Source organism: Sus scrofa, chromosome 2 (genome assembly GCF_054392235.1).
Source record: "Sus scrofa isolate SSC_HxYL_T2T_F1_AM1 chromosome 2, Sscrofa_HxYL_maternal_Yorkshire_Landrace_v2.0, whole genome shotgun sequence".
In the NCBI taxonomy this organism is placed as follows: domain Eukaryota; kingdom Metazoa; phylum Chordata; class Mammalia; order Artiodactyla; family Suidae; genus Sus; species Sus scrofa.
The window spans coordinates 1,585,662-1,599,790 of NC_139384.1; the positions used below are offsets into that span (position 1 = coordinate 1,585,662).

Here is a 14,129-nt window from a genome sequence, read left to right on the forward strand (position 1 = left end):
AGGAGCCCTGCCTGGACCACCTGCCAGCCCGCTGCCACCTTCGAGAAGCTCCCAGCCCCACACAATGCCTGTGAATGGCTTTGGCACAGTGGCCACCTGGTTGGACCCCCCCAGACCTCACACGTCCCAGCTCACCCTGCAGAGGAAGGGGTGGAATCCAGGGAATGGTGACCACAGAGGCCAGGTTCCTGGGTCCAGGGTCTAAGCTGCTACCCTCCCCAGCCATGCCTGACTCTCATCTGGAAAATGGAAGCCTCCGGGTATGGAGAAGGCACCCCCCAACACCACTGATACACAGCAACTCATCCTAAGCTCCACCTGCCCTGAAATACATTTTCCGCCACAGGTGTCTCCCCAGCTGGCAGCACTGCAAGGGGACGCCCACCAGGGGCACTGACCCTGAGGGGCTGCAGCCTGTCCAGTCCCCCCCCCCCCCACGTTCAAAAACTCCAGGACAGAAAGGGACAGGAGTAGACAATCTTTATTGTGTTCCAAATCTAAGGATTCTTTGTACAAAAATAAGTCTTCATATTGCCAGTGTCCCTGGGCAGTTCAAGTCCATGAGTAAAAAATAGATAATCTGTGTCATCCCAAGATCCCCTCCTCGTCAAGCCTCCAAGCGTCCTGCTGCAGCCCGGTTCCAGGGGAAGGCCTCTGGGGGCAAGGGGAGTGGGCGAGGAAGCTGCCGCCAGTGAGGTCTGGCGGGACCCCATTCCACACTAGCCCTTGGTCAGGCTGGACGGCCGGGGGGGGGGGGCGATGGCGCGAGCCCCGGCTCGGTGGTGGCTTGACCCGCAGATAGGACAGGGACGAGTCCAGCCAGGCCAGCGCGCCGGCTCCCAGGTGGTGGGCGCTTGCCGCCGCTGGGAGGGGAAGGGGGGACAGACAGGTGAGTGCGTGCGGGGTCCCTCCTCCTCCCGGGAGACCCCGCCCAGCCCGGCCCAGCGGGGCCCGGCCCCCGCCTCCCACAAGCGGAGTCGGCAGTTTCGTTTGCTCGGTGGATTCTGGGGCTCTGGTCCGTGGGTGCCTCGGCTTCGGTGTGCGGCCCGAGCCAGGGCTTGGGTCGGGGCGAGCGCTTGGAGCCTCAGTGAGTCAGGGCTCCGCACCCCGCCGCCGCCGACTCAGTTCTGCCACCGGCCGGGCGAGCAATTTGCAATGCAAAGTCACTCCGCCTCCAAGCGCCCTCATCTGCCGCGGGATCCGCAAGCACTTGGGGCCTCACCCGCCGGAGGGCCGCCCCCTCCCTCCGTCTGCCCGCTCCCCCTTCGGCAGCGGAGCAGCGACGGGAAGTTTTGCAATCCCGGACAAACAAGCGCTGGTCTTGCACAGGCTTGAAACAGTTTAGGGGAAATGAAGAGTGAGCGAAATCGAGGCCGTCGCCTGGGTCTGGCGCTGGGCTCTGCGGCTCTCGGGGGTTAGCTCATCGCGCCCGGCCGCCCTGCCTCCGACCCTCCGTCTCCCCCGCCGCTCCGAGCTTACCTCGGGGTGAAGCGCTCAGTAGCCCCCTAACCAGCTGGAGAAGTCGAGCAGCTCGCGCTCGGCGGGGCTCAGCGCGCCCTCACAGCCGCTGTCGTCCGACGAGTAGGCGGAACGGGGGGACCCGGGCTCCGAGCTGTGCCCACGGCCTGGGGACGACGAGGCGCAGGAAGGCGAGGCGGTGGCGGCGGGGGTCCCGGGCGGCCCGCGGGGCAGGGGGTGGCGCGCCGCTGGCGCCAGCAGCCCCCCGGCCAAGGCGGCACGCACCGCATCGTGCTCGGCCAGCAGGCGCTGCAGCGCGCGGATGTACTCCACGGCCGAGCGCAGCGTCTCCACCTTGCTCAGCTTCTTGCTGGCGCCGCCGTGAGGCACGTGCTGCCGCAGCGCCTGGAACCCCAAGTTCACCAGCTTCACGCGGTTGCGCTCGCGCTCGTTGCGTCGCGCCACGGCTGCCGCGCCGTTGCCGGTCTCCACCGCGCCTGGCCGCCGCCGCCGGCTGCAGCGGAGCAGCTCTGGGGACTCGGGTCGCCTCCGAGCCGCGCAGCAGCCCGAGACGCCAGGCGCGCGGGGCGGCGGCCGGGGCAGTGCGCCGCTGTCCATCTCGCCCGCATCCACTCTCCCGGCGCCTCCTCCGAGACCCGGCGCGCAGCAGAAAGGTGCGGGGCGAGGAACCGCGGGCGGAGAAACAGTCCCGTCTCAGCGACGATCTGGCACTGTGCTGACCAGCGGCTCCCCAGGGTACGTGGTCCCAGATCCTTTGGGACCTGCGAGCGGCGAGGCGCAGGAGGCCCAGAAGTGGCGCGCAGCGAGCGCCGGGGAGCGTGGGGCGCTCGTGACTCGCGCGTGTGGTCGGACGCTCCCCAGGTCTTCCCCGCGCGGCGCAGGCGACTCCTTTTTAAGCGTAAAGATAACCCTCCTCCGCGCCGCCGCCGCCGCCTCCTTTCTCACGCCCTCCTTCCTTGCCTCGCCCTCCCGCCACGCTTCGCCCTCCCCCTGGCGCACACAGCCTGCAAAGACCGAGCCCCGAGCGAGACCCCACCCAGTCCCCTGGGGCACAGGCCGCACGCTGGTCCCCAGTGGGTCCCCACTCCCAGCAGGTGCCCAGTGCGCCCCCAAATGCAGTAGCCAGGGTCGGTGTGCGCACCCACTCTCCCCACCCAAGCTGCTGTCTGCAGGCCCCTAGTGCGCCCCCGGCCTCGCGCGCCTTTGAAGGTTGGGCGTGTCGGCGGCCACGGGGCAGCCATCTGGGAGGCGCGTGAGACCCCCGGGGGCAGCACGCGCCGCGCAGCCGGCATCCGCGCCCCACCCCCTGAGGCTGAGGGGCGGGGAGTCGGGGTCTCAGCCAATGGCGGGCCGCCCGCTCGGCCAATCGGGGCGGGCGCGGCCACACGCCCGGCCTCTAGGAGGAAGCGGGTCCGCCCGGCGCGTGGCTCTGGGGAGCGTCTCCAACAAAGCTCCGCGCCCCGCCCGGCCCGGCCCGGCCCGGCCCCTCCTCGCTACCAAGGTGGGCGCGCGCTCCCCCGCGCACCTGTTCCTGGCCTGGCGCCCACCTGTTTATTACCCGGCCCGGCGTGCGAGAGGGCGACGCAGCCCTGCGGGCAGGGCGAGACTGGAGGAGGGGTGGAGACGCGCCTGGGCCCCGCTTGGTGGGGGTTCGGGTTCCTGGGCCGCTCTCCCCGGTTCCACCACGCACACGCTGCCTGTGGTTTCCGTGCGCCCCGGGCCTTGGGGAGCCTGGAAGCGGAGGACCTGGAGGTTTGTGCGGACCCTTTGGGTCCGGGCGGCGGTCGGCCTGCCCCTCCTCTCCGCCCTCGCCCCTCCAGCCCTGCAGCTCCCTCCCTCCTCCAGATCCCCCTAAATTGTCCTCCCTTCCTGGTCCCACAACCTCTGGCCTCTCACCTGCCGGCGCCTGCCGGCTTTCATGGCCGCACTGAGACTGGCCGGTGGGGGAACGACGCGGGGACGGCAGCCTTTCCAGAGACTCCCAGGGGCAGTGGGGCGCCAGGAGAGCCTGCTCCTGACCTCTGAGGGTTTACTTCGGGGTCTGAGGGGGCAGGGACGTTGGAAGTGTGCAGAACTCGCCTTTAACGGCAGAGTTTTGTCCTGCCTCCCGGCTGGACAAAACATCAGCCCAGTAGCTGCCCTCAGGAGGCCACGCTCAGCAGGTTTTTCCCAAAATATGACCAGACCCTTCTGGGCCAGGACCTCTGGGAATGGATGGAGGGGCTGGGCCGGGTTGGCTGGAGCTGACATCCTGTTACAGCAGGCCCCGGGGCCCCTCCCCCAAGAAGTCTGCAGGGCACACGGTGAGTATTTACTGCCCGCCTTGTGGTGCCCACTGGCTCCCATTATCCTGCAGGATTCACCCTGGCAAGTCTGCGTGGCTTTCTGGATGCCAGCCCCTGCCGGGAGCCAGGTGTGGGGCCCCATTGGTCTTAGCAGGAAGCTGACTCTGGAAGGACATGGACTGTGTCCGCAGTCACACCTCTGGCCAGTGGAGCCGTCCAGGTAGGCATCAGACCCTTCCTGGATCGGGGCGGAAGGCCTGGCTCCCCTGCGTGCTCTCTCTAGTCAGAGCCCGCCCCTCCTTCCCTGAGGGTTATTTGGCAAACCCCAGCCAGATATGCAGCTGCCTCTCCTCTCCTCCCTGCCCATGTCTCGGGGGCCAGGAAGTATCCTGGAGTCCTACAAACAGAGCCCTGCCTGGACTTCCCGGACCTCCAGGCCCTGGACACCGTCAGTTGTCTGCTACCGTGGGACAGAGCTTTCGCGGGGTCTAGTGGCTGGAACACTCTGTTGTTTCTCAGGATTCTGTGGGTAGGTGGGTGGCGCCTCTGCTGGTTTGGGCCAGCTCGCTGCTGCAGGTGGATGGGGGGACAGTGCCTGGAGGGACAGTGTCTGGGGGGACGGCGGGACGGCTGGCTGCCAGGATCTGGCTCTCTACATGCTCCCTACCCTACACCTCACAGCCGGGTTCTTGGATAGAGAGAGCAGAACCCAAAAGATTGGGGATTTCTTTTCTTTTTTTTTTATTGTTATTTCCCCAATACAATTTTTTTTTTCCTATTGTACAGCACGGTGACCCAGTCCCACATACATGTACACATTCAATTTCCTCACCTTATCCTGCTCCATCATAAGTGACTAGACATAGTTCCCAGTGCTGCACAGCAGGGTCTCATTGCTCATCCACTCCAAAGGCTATAGTTTGCATCTCTTAACCCCAAGCCCCCAGTCCACCCCACTCCCTCCCTCTCCCCTCCCCCTTAGCAACCACAGGTCCTTTCTCCACGTCCATGATTTTCTTTTCTGTGGAAAGAATCTTTCTGAGATGGTGAAAAGTTGGCCGTGGTGATGGTTGTGTAGCTCCGTGAAGGACTCAAAACCGCTCAGCTGTGCACTTTCAAAGGCTGAGCTGTCTGCCTGTGGGTTTTATCTCAATAAAGCTGTTAGTAGAGCGTGAGCCTGCTGCCTCGTTGGGCTTTGCCCCAAGCGCCCTCCCCTCACCCAGGCACCCGCCCAGAGCTGGCTCACCCCCTCCTGGCTCTGCCGGCTCTTGAGTCTCCTTCCCTGACCTCTAGGGCAGGGGTCAGTACACCCTTACCCCTCCCCCAGCCCCTGGCCCCCACCGTCCGACTTCCTGTCCCTATGAATGGGACTCCTCTGGGGGCCTCACATGAGTGGGACCTTACAGAATTTGTCCTTTCGTGACCGGCTTCTTTCCCTGAACACAGTGGGCCCAGGGTCCTTCCACGTTGCAGCCTGTGTCAGGATTGCCTTCCTGTTGAAGGCTGAGTAATATTCCACTGCGTGGATGGACCACGTTTCGTGCTTCCCTCCACCCGTGGCTGGGCACCGGGGCTGCTCCCCCCTCCCGGCTGGTGTGAAGGTGCTGCTGTGAACGTGGGTGTGCAAGGGTCTGTGTGAGTCCCTGTGCTCACTTCTTTGGGGGACGGACCCTGAAATGGACTTGCTGGATCACAGGATGACTCTGTGTTTAACTTTCTGAAGATCCGCCAAACGGTTGCCCACGGTGGCAGCACCATTTTACTTTTCCCCATTCTCACCAACTCTTGTCGCTTCCCAGTATTTTTTATACATTTTTTTGATAATATTTAATGGGTGTGAATTTTAATTTTCTTTTTTTACTTTTCGGGCCACACTCGCGGCATATGGAGGTTCCCAGGCTAGGGGTCAATTAGGAGCTGCAGCTGCCGGCCTGCAGTACAGCCACAGCAACGCAGGATCTGAGCTGCATCTGCAACCTAGACCACAGCTCACGGCAACCCCGGACCCTTAACCCACGGAGTGAGACCAGGGATCGAGCCCGTGACCTGCTGGTTCCTAGTCAGATTCGTTTCTGCTGCGCCATGATGGGAACTCCCAAATTTAATTTTTTTAATCACTTAAAAATGTAAAAACTGCCCGCAGTGTGCAGGCAGTTCAGAAACAGGGCATCGGCTGCACGCGGCCGCGGTTTGCTGACCTTTGCTCTCAGTGACATGTGTGTCCACTTGTCACCTGGACCACGCATGCCACGGTCATCTCAGCTCCTCCAACGCAGCTCTCTGCAGGCTGAGCCGTCCTCCTTTCCCTAAGACCGTTCCTCCACCCGGGTCCCCTCGGAGCGCCCGCCACACTCAGCCGGGGCTCAGGCAGCGGAAGCCACTGCCCTCCCTGCCGCGTCTGTTGGAGCCAGATCGCCGTCTTGCCCTTGGGTGCTGCCTCACCTCCGCCCCGTCTCCTGGGTTCCAGCTGTGCCTCCCCCACCTGTCCACTGCCCTGAAGCCAGAGGGACGTAAACAGGCCAGTAGGCTCAAGTCTTAGCCCTGGGGATTAAGCCCAAGGCCCTTTATTTTTTTATTTTTTATTTATTTATTTATTTATTTATTTTGGTCTTTTTGCTATTTTGTGGGCCGCTCTCATGACATATGGAGGTTCCCAGGCTAGGGGTCGAATCGGAGCTATAGCTGTCAGCCTACGCCAGAGCCACAGCAACGCAGGATCCGAGCCGCGTCTGCAACCTACACCACAGCTCACGGCAACGCCGGATTGTTAACCCACTGAGCAAGGGCAGGGACCGAACATGCAACCTCATGGTTCCTAGTCGGATTCGTTAACCACTGAGCCACGACGGGAACTCCCCAAGGCCCTTTAAACCCTGCTGCCCCTTGGCCTCCTGGAACCGGTCCTGAACCCTCTGCCCTGTGCTTCATACAGCCTGTCACTTGTCACACGCGGGTGTCCGTCAGAAGTCTTGGCACAGGCAGAAATGTACCCTTCTCGCTATGTCCTAGGGACACCGGCTGTGCCCAGCGCATGACACTGCTCTGCCAAGGGAGCCTCACGCCCAGCACAGAGGTTCTGGAGGAGGTTCCATCGGAGCCAGCCACTGGGCGGGGGGGGGAAGGTGGCTGAGGGACGGAGGAGCCCACGGTGTCCTGGCCCAGCTTTGCCGCTCCCCCCGAGGGGTCCCAGCAGCCCGGCTTCCTGCTGCCCAACGGGAAGGAAAAGCGACAGTTCCAGTCCTCGTGTCTGTAACGGGCTGCGAGGTGGTAGCTGGTGTCTGTAACCACCTTCTCCCACCACCCGCTCCCTGGTCCCGTGCCTTTGGCGAGAGCACCTGAGCTGGTTGTGGTCCTGTACCGGGTGCCGGGACCCGAACCTTCCTTCCTAAGGGGTCTGGGTCATCAGCGGTCCTGCCTGCATTGGGCTGTCGTCGTTTTCCCTAGACCTTCATCCCGGGGCCTGGTGACACGAAGGGATGCCCTGGGGACCTCCTGCCTCCCGCGTCCCGCTCCTCACCTCCCGTGCGGAGGGAGCAGCAGCCCGATTCCCCCGGCTGGTGGGGATCAGTGCCCCGGCGCAGCACAGGGAGGCCCTTCTTTGCCTGCTGCTTCAGAGCCCAAAGCAGCTGGTGAGTCTCGACTTTCCCTTCAGTGGGGTCGTTGCTGTGACTCCCTTCACTGGGAAACTGAGCCCCCTCAGCCAAGAGCACAGGGTCTCAGGCACTGGAAGTTCTGCGGGTGGGTCCCTAGGGCACTAGCGAGCGGTGGCCCTGCCATTTCCACCCCTCGATTCCTGGGCCCGTGAGTCTTGGCTGTGGGAGAAACAGCATTGTGGGCTGAACCCTGACTCAGAGCACAGACAGCCTCCCGGAGCCCCTGCCCTGGCCCTGGGGCCTTGCTGCCTGGCTGCTGCCGTAACGGAGTCATCAAGGGCCCTTCTGCCGTCCTGCCAAGCCAGCTGCTTCAGGACGGCGGGGAACTTGGTGAGACCAGCGAATTCCACGAGCCTGGGCCCCTCGCCACGCTTCATTCACTGTGAAGAGGATCCCCAGATCGGAAGCAAGGCCGTGTGAGGTACCGTGAGGGGGGCAGGGCGTCCTGTAAGTCCACGGATGGTGGTTTGGGCACAAGTTTTGCAGGCAGAGAAGGCAAATCCATGCTCAGAGTCTGTTCCTCCAACTGAACGCTGGCCCTTCCACAATGCAAGGAGCCTGATGTAATCAACCAGCTACCAGGTAGCTGGCCAGCACCGCGGGGCTGGTGCCATGGGGGTTCCGTGCTGGTCTCTGCCCACTGGACATTCAACCTTGGCGAGCGGAGTTCGTGCTGTTGGGACCACACACCGCGGCCACCACGGCCACCGCGGCCACCTGGGCCTTGAGCCCATTGGGCGGTGACAGGTGGCAAAGAGGCTGGCTGGGACCCTCACAAGGGCCCTCCTGTCCTCTCAGTGGCTAAAATCTACCGGGGTCACCCCGGGGTGAGTGTTCCCATGGCACACGAATATTTTCGAGATTCTTGCCAATCCGCGTGCCTCTCCCCCCAGTTTTCTTGCCACCAATTTTCCAATCATGTTTATTTCAAGTCCCTGAGCACCAGCCAAACCACTGGCCACAGTGCATGGATCCTTTATCATCACACACCTGGCCAGGTCTCCTTCCACGCAGAGCGCAGGACCCACCGCGCGGCCCGAAGGCCTGCCCCCAGGAGGGTCTCTCTCCCACGTGTCCTTGAGGGGAGTCCCACCACGTGTGGGCGGAGCCTGCATGTCACACGGAACCATCCTCCTCTGTGAGTGGATCTTAGGAGGCTCCCGAGACGCCAGAGGCTCGGGCTGGAAGGGAGAAGGCAGAGCAGCGGGGTCGGGGGAGGGGGGGGGAACGCGGGCACTTGGGCCACGTCGTCTCGGAACTTGCTGGTGGCTTCAGGGCCTGCTCAGGTGCGACCACGTGTCCCCCGCTTCCCCTCTGTGGCAGGGTTCCTCTGTGGCTCCGGAGCCAGGTAACGTCCAGTTCACGAGGGGCAGCTCAGCTCACATGGGCACTTGGTGGCCCGTGGTTAAGCGTCAGTCTCTGCTAAGGCCCAGAGGCAGGCCAGGGGCTGTTTTTGCAAGAAGGGCTGTCGTCTGAGAGAGGGCAGGGTCTCCTTCAAAACCCCAAGGCCTGCCCTTGATTCACCCAGACGGGCGGCCAAAGCCTCAAACAGCATCCTTCTCTGCCCAGAGGCTCGGGCGCCACTGGACCTGTTGGACCATGCGGCTCGAGGCCACGCAGCCTGGACCCACGGCAGAGCCCTCTCCCGTTGCCCCCCCGACCCCGTCCCCCAACCAGCAGTGGTCCAGGTCATTCGGTCCACGGCCAGAGTAACACACCAGCCGAGGAGTAAGTGGGCCCCAGCGTCCGAAGGGTTGCCGGGCACAGGGCCCCTCTTTTTTGCTGCCGGAGGGACCAGATGCCGCCACTTCTCCCTCGCCTGGGAAGGGGTATCTCCACATGCCCACGTTTCTGGACCACAGACAATTCACTGAGAAAGAAGGCCCTGAACTCCCTGGGTTGGTTCGCTCCCCGCTGATGTGCAAACGTCCCGCCAGTAGGTCTAGAGTTGCTGCTACTTCTTGCTCCATAGGTGCAGTCAGTGTAAGGCCATCCGTGCAGTGACCGTGGACATCTTAGGGAAGGGACAGGTGAGGGCAGGTGACCGGGATCGCTGGGAATCCAGTCAGGACCCAGGCCTGGAGGGCTATCGTTCCGCTGAGGTAGGATAGCACGGGTGCTGGCCTTGCCAGGTGGTGGCACTGGGCCTCGTGACGGGGATGCAGGAAGAGGCCTCTGCGGCTCAGGAGCTGCAGGCAGGGCTCAGGGAGTGAGACCCACCTGCTCGGACAGAGGGAGGAGGTGGGTGGGGCTGGGGTCACCGTCCCTCCAGCCTTCAGATTCCAGATGGAGGCACGCAGTCTGGCCAGAACTGTGTTGGGTTTACCATTTTCCTCGGCAGAGGTGGTTCTTCTAGTGGCTTCCATTTGCCCTTCCACCGTAATCGCCCTCACTCCACCAGTCAGGGAACCAAAGCTGCCACCTGCTGAGGGTGTCTGCCCCAATTACACCTTCCAGTGGGCACTGTGGGTGGACTGAGCTGGAGCTGCCCCGCCTGCTGGCCTCCGGGATCCCCCCCTCTGACAGGGGGCCACGGGGACGTTTGGGGTCTCCTGGAAATGGTGCCAGTTCAGAGCTGTGTCCAGCAGTCCCTAGCAAGTCTCACTACCCCTTTCCCCAGAGTGCAGGTGCCGGTTGGTGGCTGCAGGGCCCCCAGGGAGGCTGGAGGAAGGCCCACAGCACCCACGGCATCCACGACGGGCGGAGCCTCAGGGCCCCTCTTCAGGGGCCCCGGCCGCCCTTTCTTTGGGGCTCTGGGTCTGAGAACTGGTCTGAGCTGGACGAAATGAGGGGCCGAGACCCTCTGCTGTTCCGATTCTGGTTAGAGGTCTGTTCACCGCGCCTGGGACCCCTTCCTTGTCCAGATGGAGCGAGAACTCCGCGGGGGTCCTGCCCACTTCCGGTCTCAGAGCAGCAGGGTCAGCAGGTGCAAGTCCTAACCTGACCGCCGCCTCGGCTCAGTCCGTCCCCACGCCGCCTTCCTTTGGCAGTGAGAGCCTCCACGTGGCCCTGGCCACCCCGGGTCCAGCGACCCCACCCTTAGGTTTCCCGATGTGGTGATTTGGTGACGGCGGCTCCCGTCAGGAGGCCTGGACGGCAGGGAACTGCGCCCCCTGAGAATGCGCTCAGCCTCGGAGGCTGGGGCTCCCCAGGGGTGGGAGGGGCATCTTCTGGACCCTCCCACTCAGGGGCGGGGCTGCACAACGAATCCACTCTAACCTCGCGTGTCCCTAAGCCTTCGACCGATGGAGGAGGATGTCGCCTGTTCCCTCCTGAAAGCCCATCTTCTGGCCCGGGTTTCAGCCGAGCCTCCGAACCAGCCATGAGAGCCCCCCCGCCGCAGAGCTGCAGCGTGAAATCCAGGATCCCTGCGCCCTCCGAGGGCCCCTGTGCACGCTTTCTGCCCTTCGTCTCCCTTCCTCCCGCATCCGCCGCTTCAGCATCCACTCCCGCACTCCCCGGGCTTCTGTCTGCAGAAATCGGTCAAGCCAGGTCCTTCTGGAAGGCAGCTCGCCTCGTCCTGAGTCACACGCTGGGCCTGCCGGGACTTGAGTCTAGTTATAGGTCAAAAGCTGCCTGCGCGGGGCGGGGGATGGGGGTTGCTGCACCTCCTCCCCGGGCGGCGCAGATTAAACCGCAAGACGGAGGTGGCAAGGAGCGTGCCCATTAGGCCTGGGCGGGGGGCCTCTTCCAACGGCAGAGAGGCCTCAGGGCTCAACATCCCAGCTCCTCCGTGGCGCCCGCACGTCCCCACCCCAGCACACAGTGTCCCTGTGCCTCCTTCCCCGTGAGCCCAGCTTCAGCCACCTTGTCATCCAGGATGGGACTCTGCATGGACTTTTGTATATCAAAAGTCCCTTTTCTTTGATATATACATAAAGAATGCAGGTTCATTTCTTTTCTTTTCTGGCCATGCCCAGGGCATGCAGAAGTTCCTGGGCCAGGGATCGAACCAACGGACAACGCTGAGTCCTTAACAGCTCGGCCACCAAGACAGGTATAGCTTTTATCCCCTTTTCAAAAGGCTTTATTGGGGTATCACTGATGTACAATGTTGTGTGAGTTTCAGGGGTACAACAAGGCGAGTCAGTTATACGTATACGTTTCTCCATTGTTTTTCAGATTCTTTTCCCATATAGGTTCTTATAAAATATTGCGTAGATTTCCCTGTGCCGTACAGTGGGCCTTTGTTGGTATCTATAATAGATGCCGACTCTTGCCTTTGGAGTGGATAAGCAATGGGATCCTGCCGTACAGCACTGGGAACTATATCCAGCCACTTACGATGGAGCAGGATGGAGAGTAATATGAGAAAAAGAATATATATATGTATGCGTAGGTGAGTCACTTTGCTGGACAGTAGAAAATTGACGGAACACTGTACACCAACTATAATGGAAAAAACATTTTATATATTTTATATATAGTTGGCTATCTATTGTATATATACCATATTTTTATATAGTTCTATTTTATCTACTATATATATATATATGTTTATATATACATATATATTAATCCCAAACTCCTAATTTATCCCTTCCCCCTATGTTTCCCCTTTGGGAATATTATTCAGCAATAAAAAAGATAGAAATAATGCAGCAACATGGATGGACTTTGAGATTATCATGCTGAGTAAAGTAAGAACGAGAAAAATACATGTCACTTATATGTGGAATCTAATTAAAAAGATACAAATGAACTTATTTATAAAACAGAAACAGACAGATCTCAAAATCAAATTTATGAGCCCATCTTTTTCTTGAACCACTATGCCCAGCATCACTAGGCACCACCAACGAATGTCATCATATTCTTCGGTTTTCCAAAAAATGTTCAAATATACACAGAGGAATACAGCTCCTCGATTCGTGTAAGTGAGGAGACATTTGGGGCATCCCTCTGGCCAGGTTCCGCCATGGACTAGCAGTGCTTCCTGTCCAGCTGGAAATAAGAATTATTGGCACCTTGAAATCCAGTCAGACTAGAAAGCTGATTCCAGAAACCCAGATCCCATTCAGAAGACTCATCCTTCACATTCTTTTCCTCTGGAACCACACTCAGTACCAAAATCTGTGTGCGTTAGGGTTCTCCCTAACCCCTAAGAGACAGACATTTATCTTGGTCAGCTGGCTCATGCAGTTACAGAGGTTCCGAAACCCCACCATCTGCAGTCTGCAAGCTGGTGACCCAGGAGAGCTGGGGGTGTGATTCAGATATCAGCAGATAGGCACCTGTGCCCCCACGTTCACTGCAGCATCACTTACAATAGCTGAGACGTGGAGACAACCTAAGTGCCTATCAATGGTTAAGTGGATAATGAAGGTGTGATATATTATTAGAATTAATGGAATATTACATGGCCACGAAAAAGAAGGACATCCTGCCATTTGAAACACGAATGGAACTTGAGGGCCTTATGTTAAGTGAACTAAGTCAGGTGGAGAAAGACAAACACTATACGACATCACTTATACGAGGAATCGAAAGGAAACAAAAGCACAGAAGCAGAGTAGAATGGTTGTTGCCAGGCGCTCGGTGGGCGAACGTAGAAAGATGTTGGTCTGAGGAAACAGAATACGTTCTGGGGCACGGGTGTACCCCACAGTGACTAAACTTCACAATACTGTACTGTGTGCTTGAAAGATGCTACGAGCGTAGATCTTAAAAGTACTCACCACACACACAAAAAGGTAACTTTGTGACTTGCTGGATGAGTTAACGAACCTTATCATGGTAAACGTTCTGCCATATGTAAGTATATCGAATGGTCGCATTGCACACCCTAAATGGGCAAAGGTAAGACGCCAGTTATAGCTCAGGAAAACTCGGGGGGAAAGATGCAATAAATTAAAATACATTGGAGTAGCCATGTTAATATCAAAAAGAGTACGTTTCAGAGTAAAGAATATTACCAGGGATAAAGAACCTCATTTCGTAACAATTAAGGGGTCAAGTAAGAAGATAACAATTCTAAATGTTAAGGCACCAAGTAAAACTTGATTGATTTGCCAAAGAAATAGAGAAACCTATGATTATAATTGAAGACGTCAACACTGCTCCCTCTGTACTTGATGGAACATGTAGACAGAAGATCCGAACAAACACAGAAAAGGTAAAGAACCTATCAACCAACTTGACCTAAATGACACTGACAGAAAATTCCACCCAATAGCAAGAAAACAGACATTCTTTTAAAACGCACACGAAATATTTACCAAATTAAACTGTCTGGTGGGCCATGAAACAAGTTTCGAAAAGTGTAAAAGAATTCAAGTTATACAAAGTGTATTTTCTGGCTATAAGGGAATTAAGGTGGTCTAAAAACTAGACTAATAATACAGCTCATTAGATCTTGGAGATCTCCAAACACTTAGACGTCAAAAACACAGATCCAAATGACCCATGACTTAAAGAATAAATCAAAAGAAAAATTAGAAACTACTTTGAACAAAATAAAAATGAAAACACAATACTTCAAAATGTGTGGGATGCCGTACCTGGAGGAATATTTAAATATCAACACACATTAAAACGGAATAAATGCCTCAAATCCCTGGCTTCAATTTCCTAAGGAATTAGAAAAAAGAGCAAAGTAAACCCAAAAGAAGTAAAAGAAACGTCAAAAGAAGAATTACCGTAGAATCAGTGAAGCTGAAAACAGAAAACAATAGAGAAATCAGTGAAATCAAAGCTCGTTCTTATAAAAAGT

The 14,129-nt window shown here is 58.5% G+C and overlaps 1 protein-coding gene and 1 long non-coding RNA gene across 2 annotated transcripts; one reads left to right on the forward strand and one right to left on the reverse strand.

Annotated features, from left to right (window-relative positions):
* Positions 1–538: 538 nt before the first annotated feature.
* On the reverse strand, positions 539–2,193 carry ASCL2 (achaete-scute family bHLH transcription factor 2). The gene is given in 2 exon segments (NM_001122991.1): positions 539–863; positions 1,480–2,193. A coding segment is annotated over 1 exon segment (582 nt). The 5' UTR covers positions 2,077–2,193; the 3' UTR covers positions 539–863; positions 1,480–1,494.
* Positions 2,115–5,107, forward strand: LOC146405013 (uncharacterized). The gene is made up of 3 exons (XR_014836560.1): positions 2,115–2,214; positions 3,836–3,984; positions 4,146–5,107. It is a non-coding gene; the product is annotated as an uncharacterized LOC146405013 (long non-coding RNA).
* Positions 5,108–14,129: the final 9,022 nt, after the last annotated feature.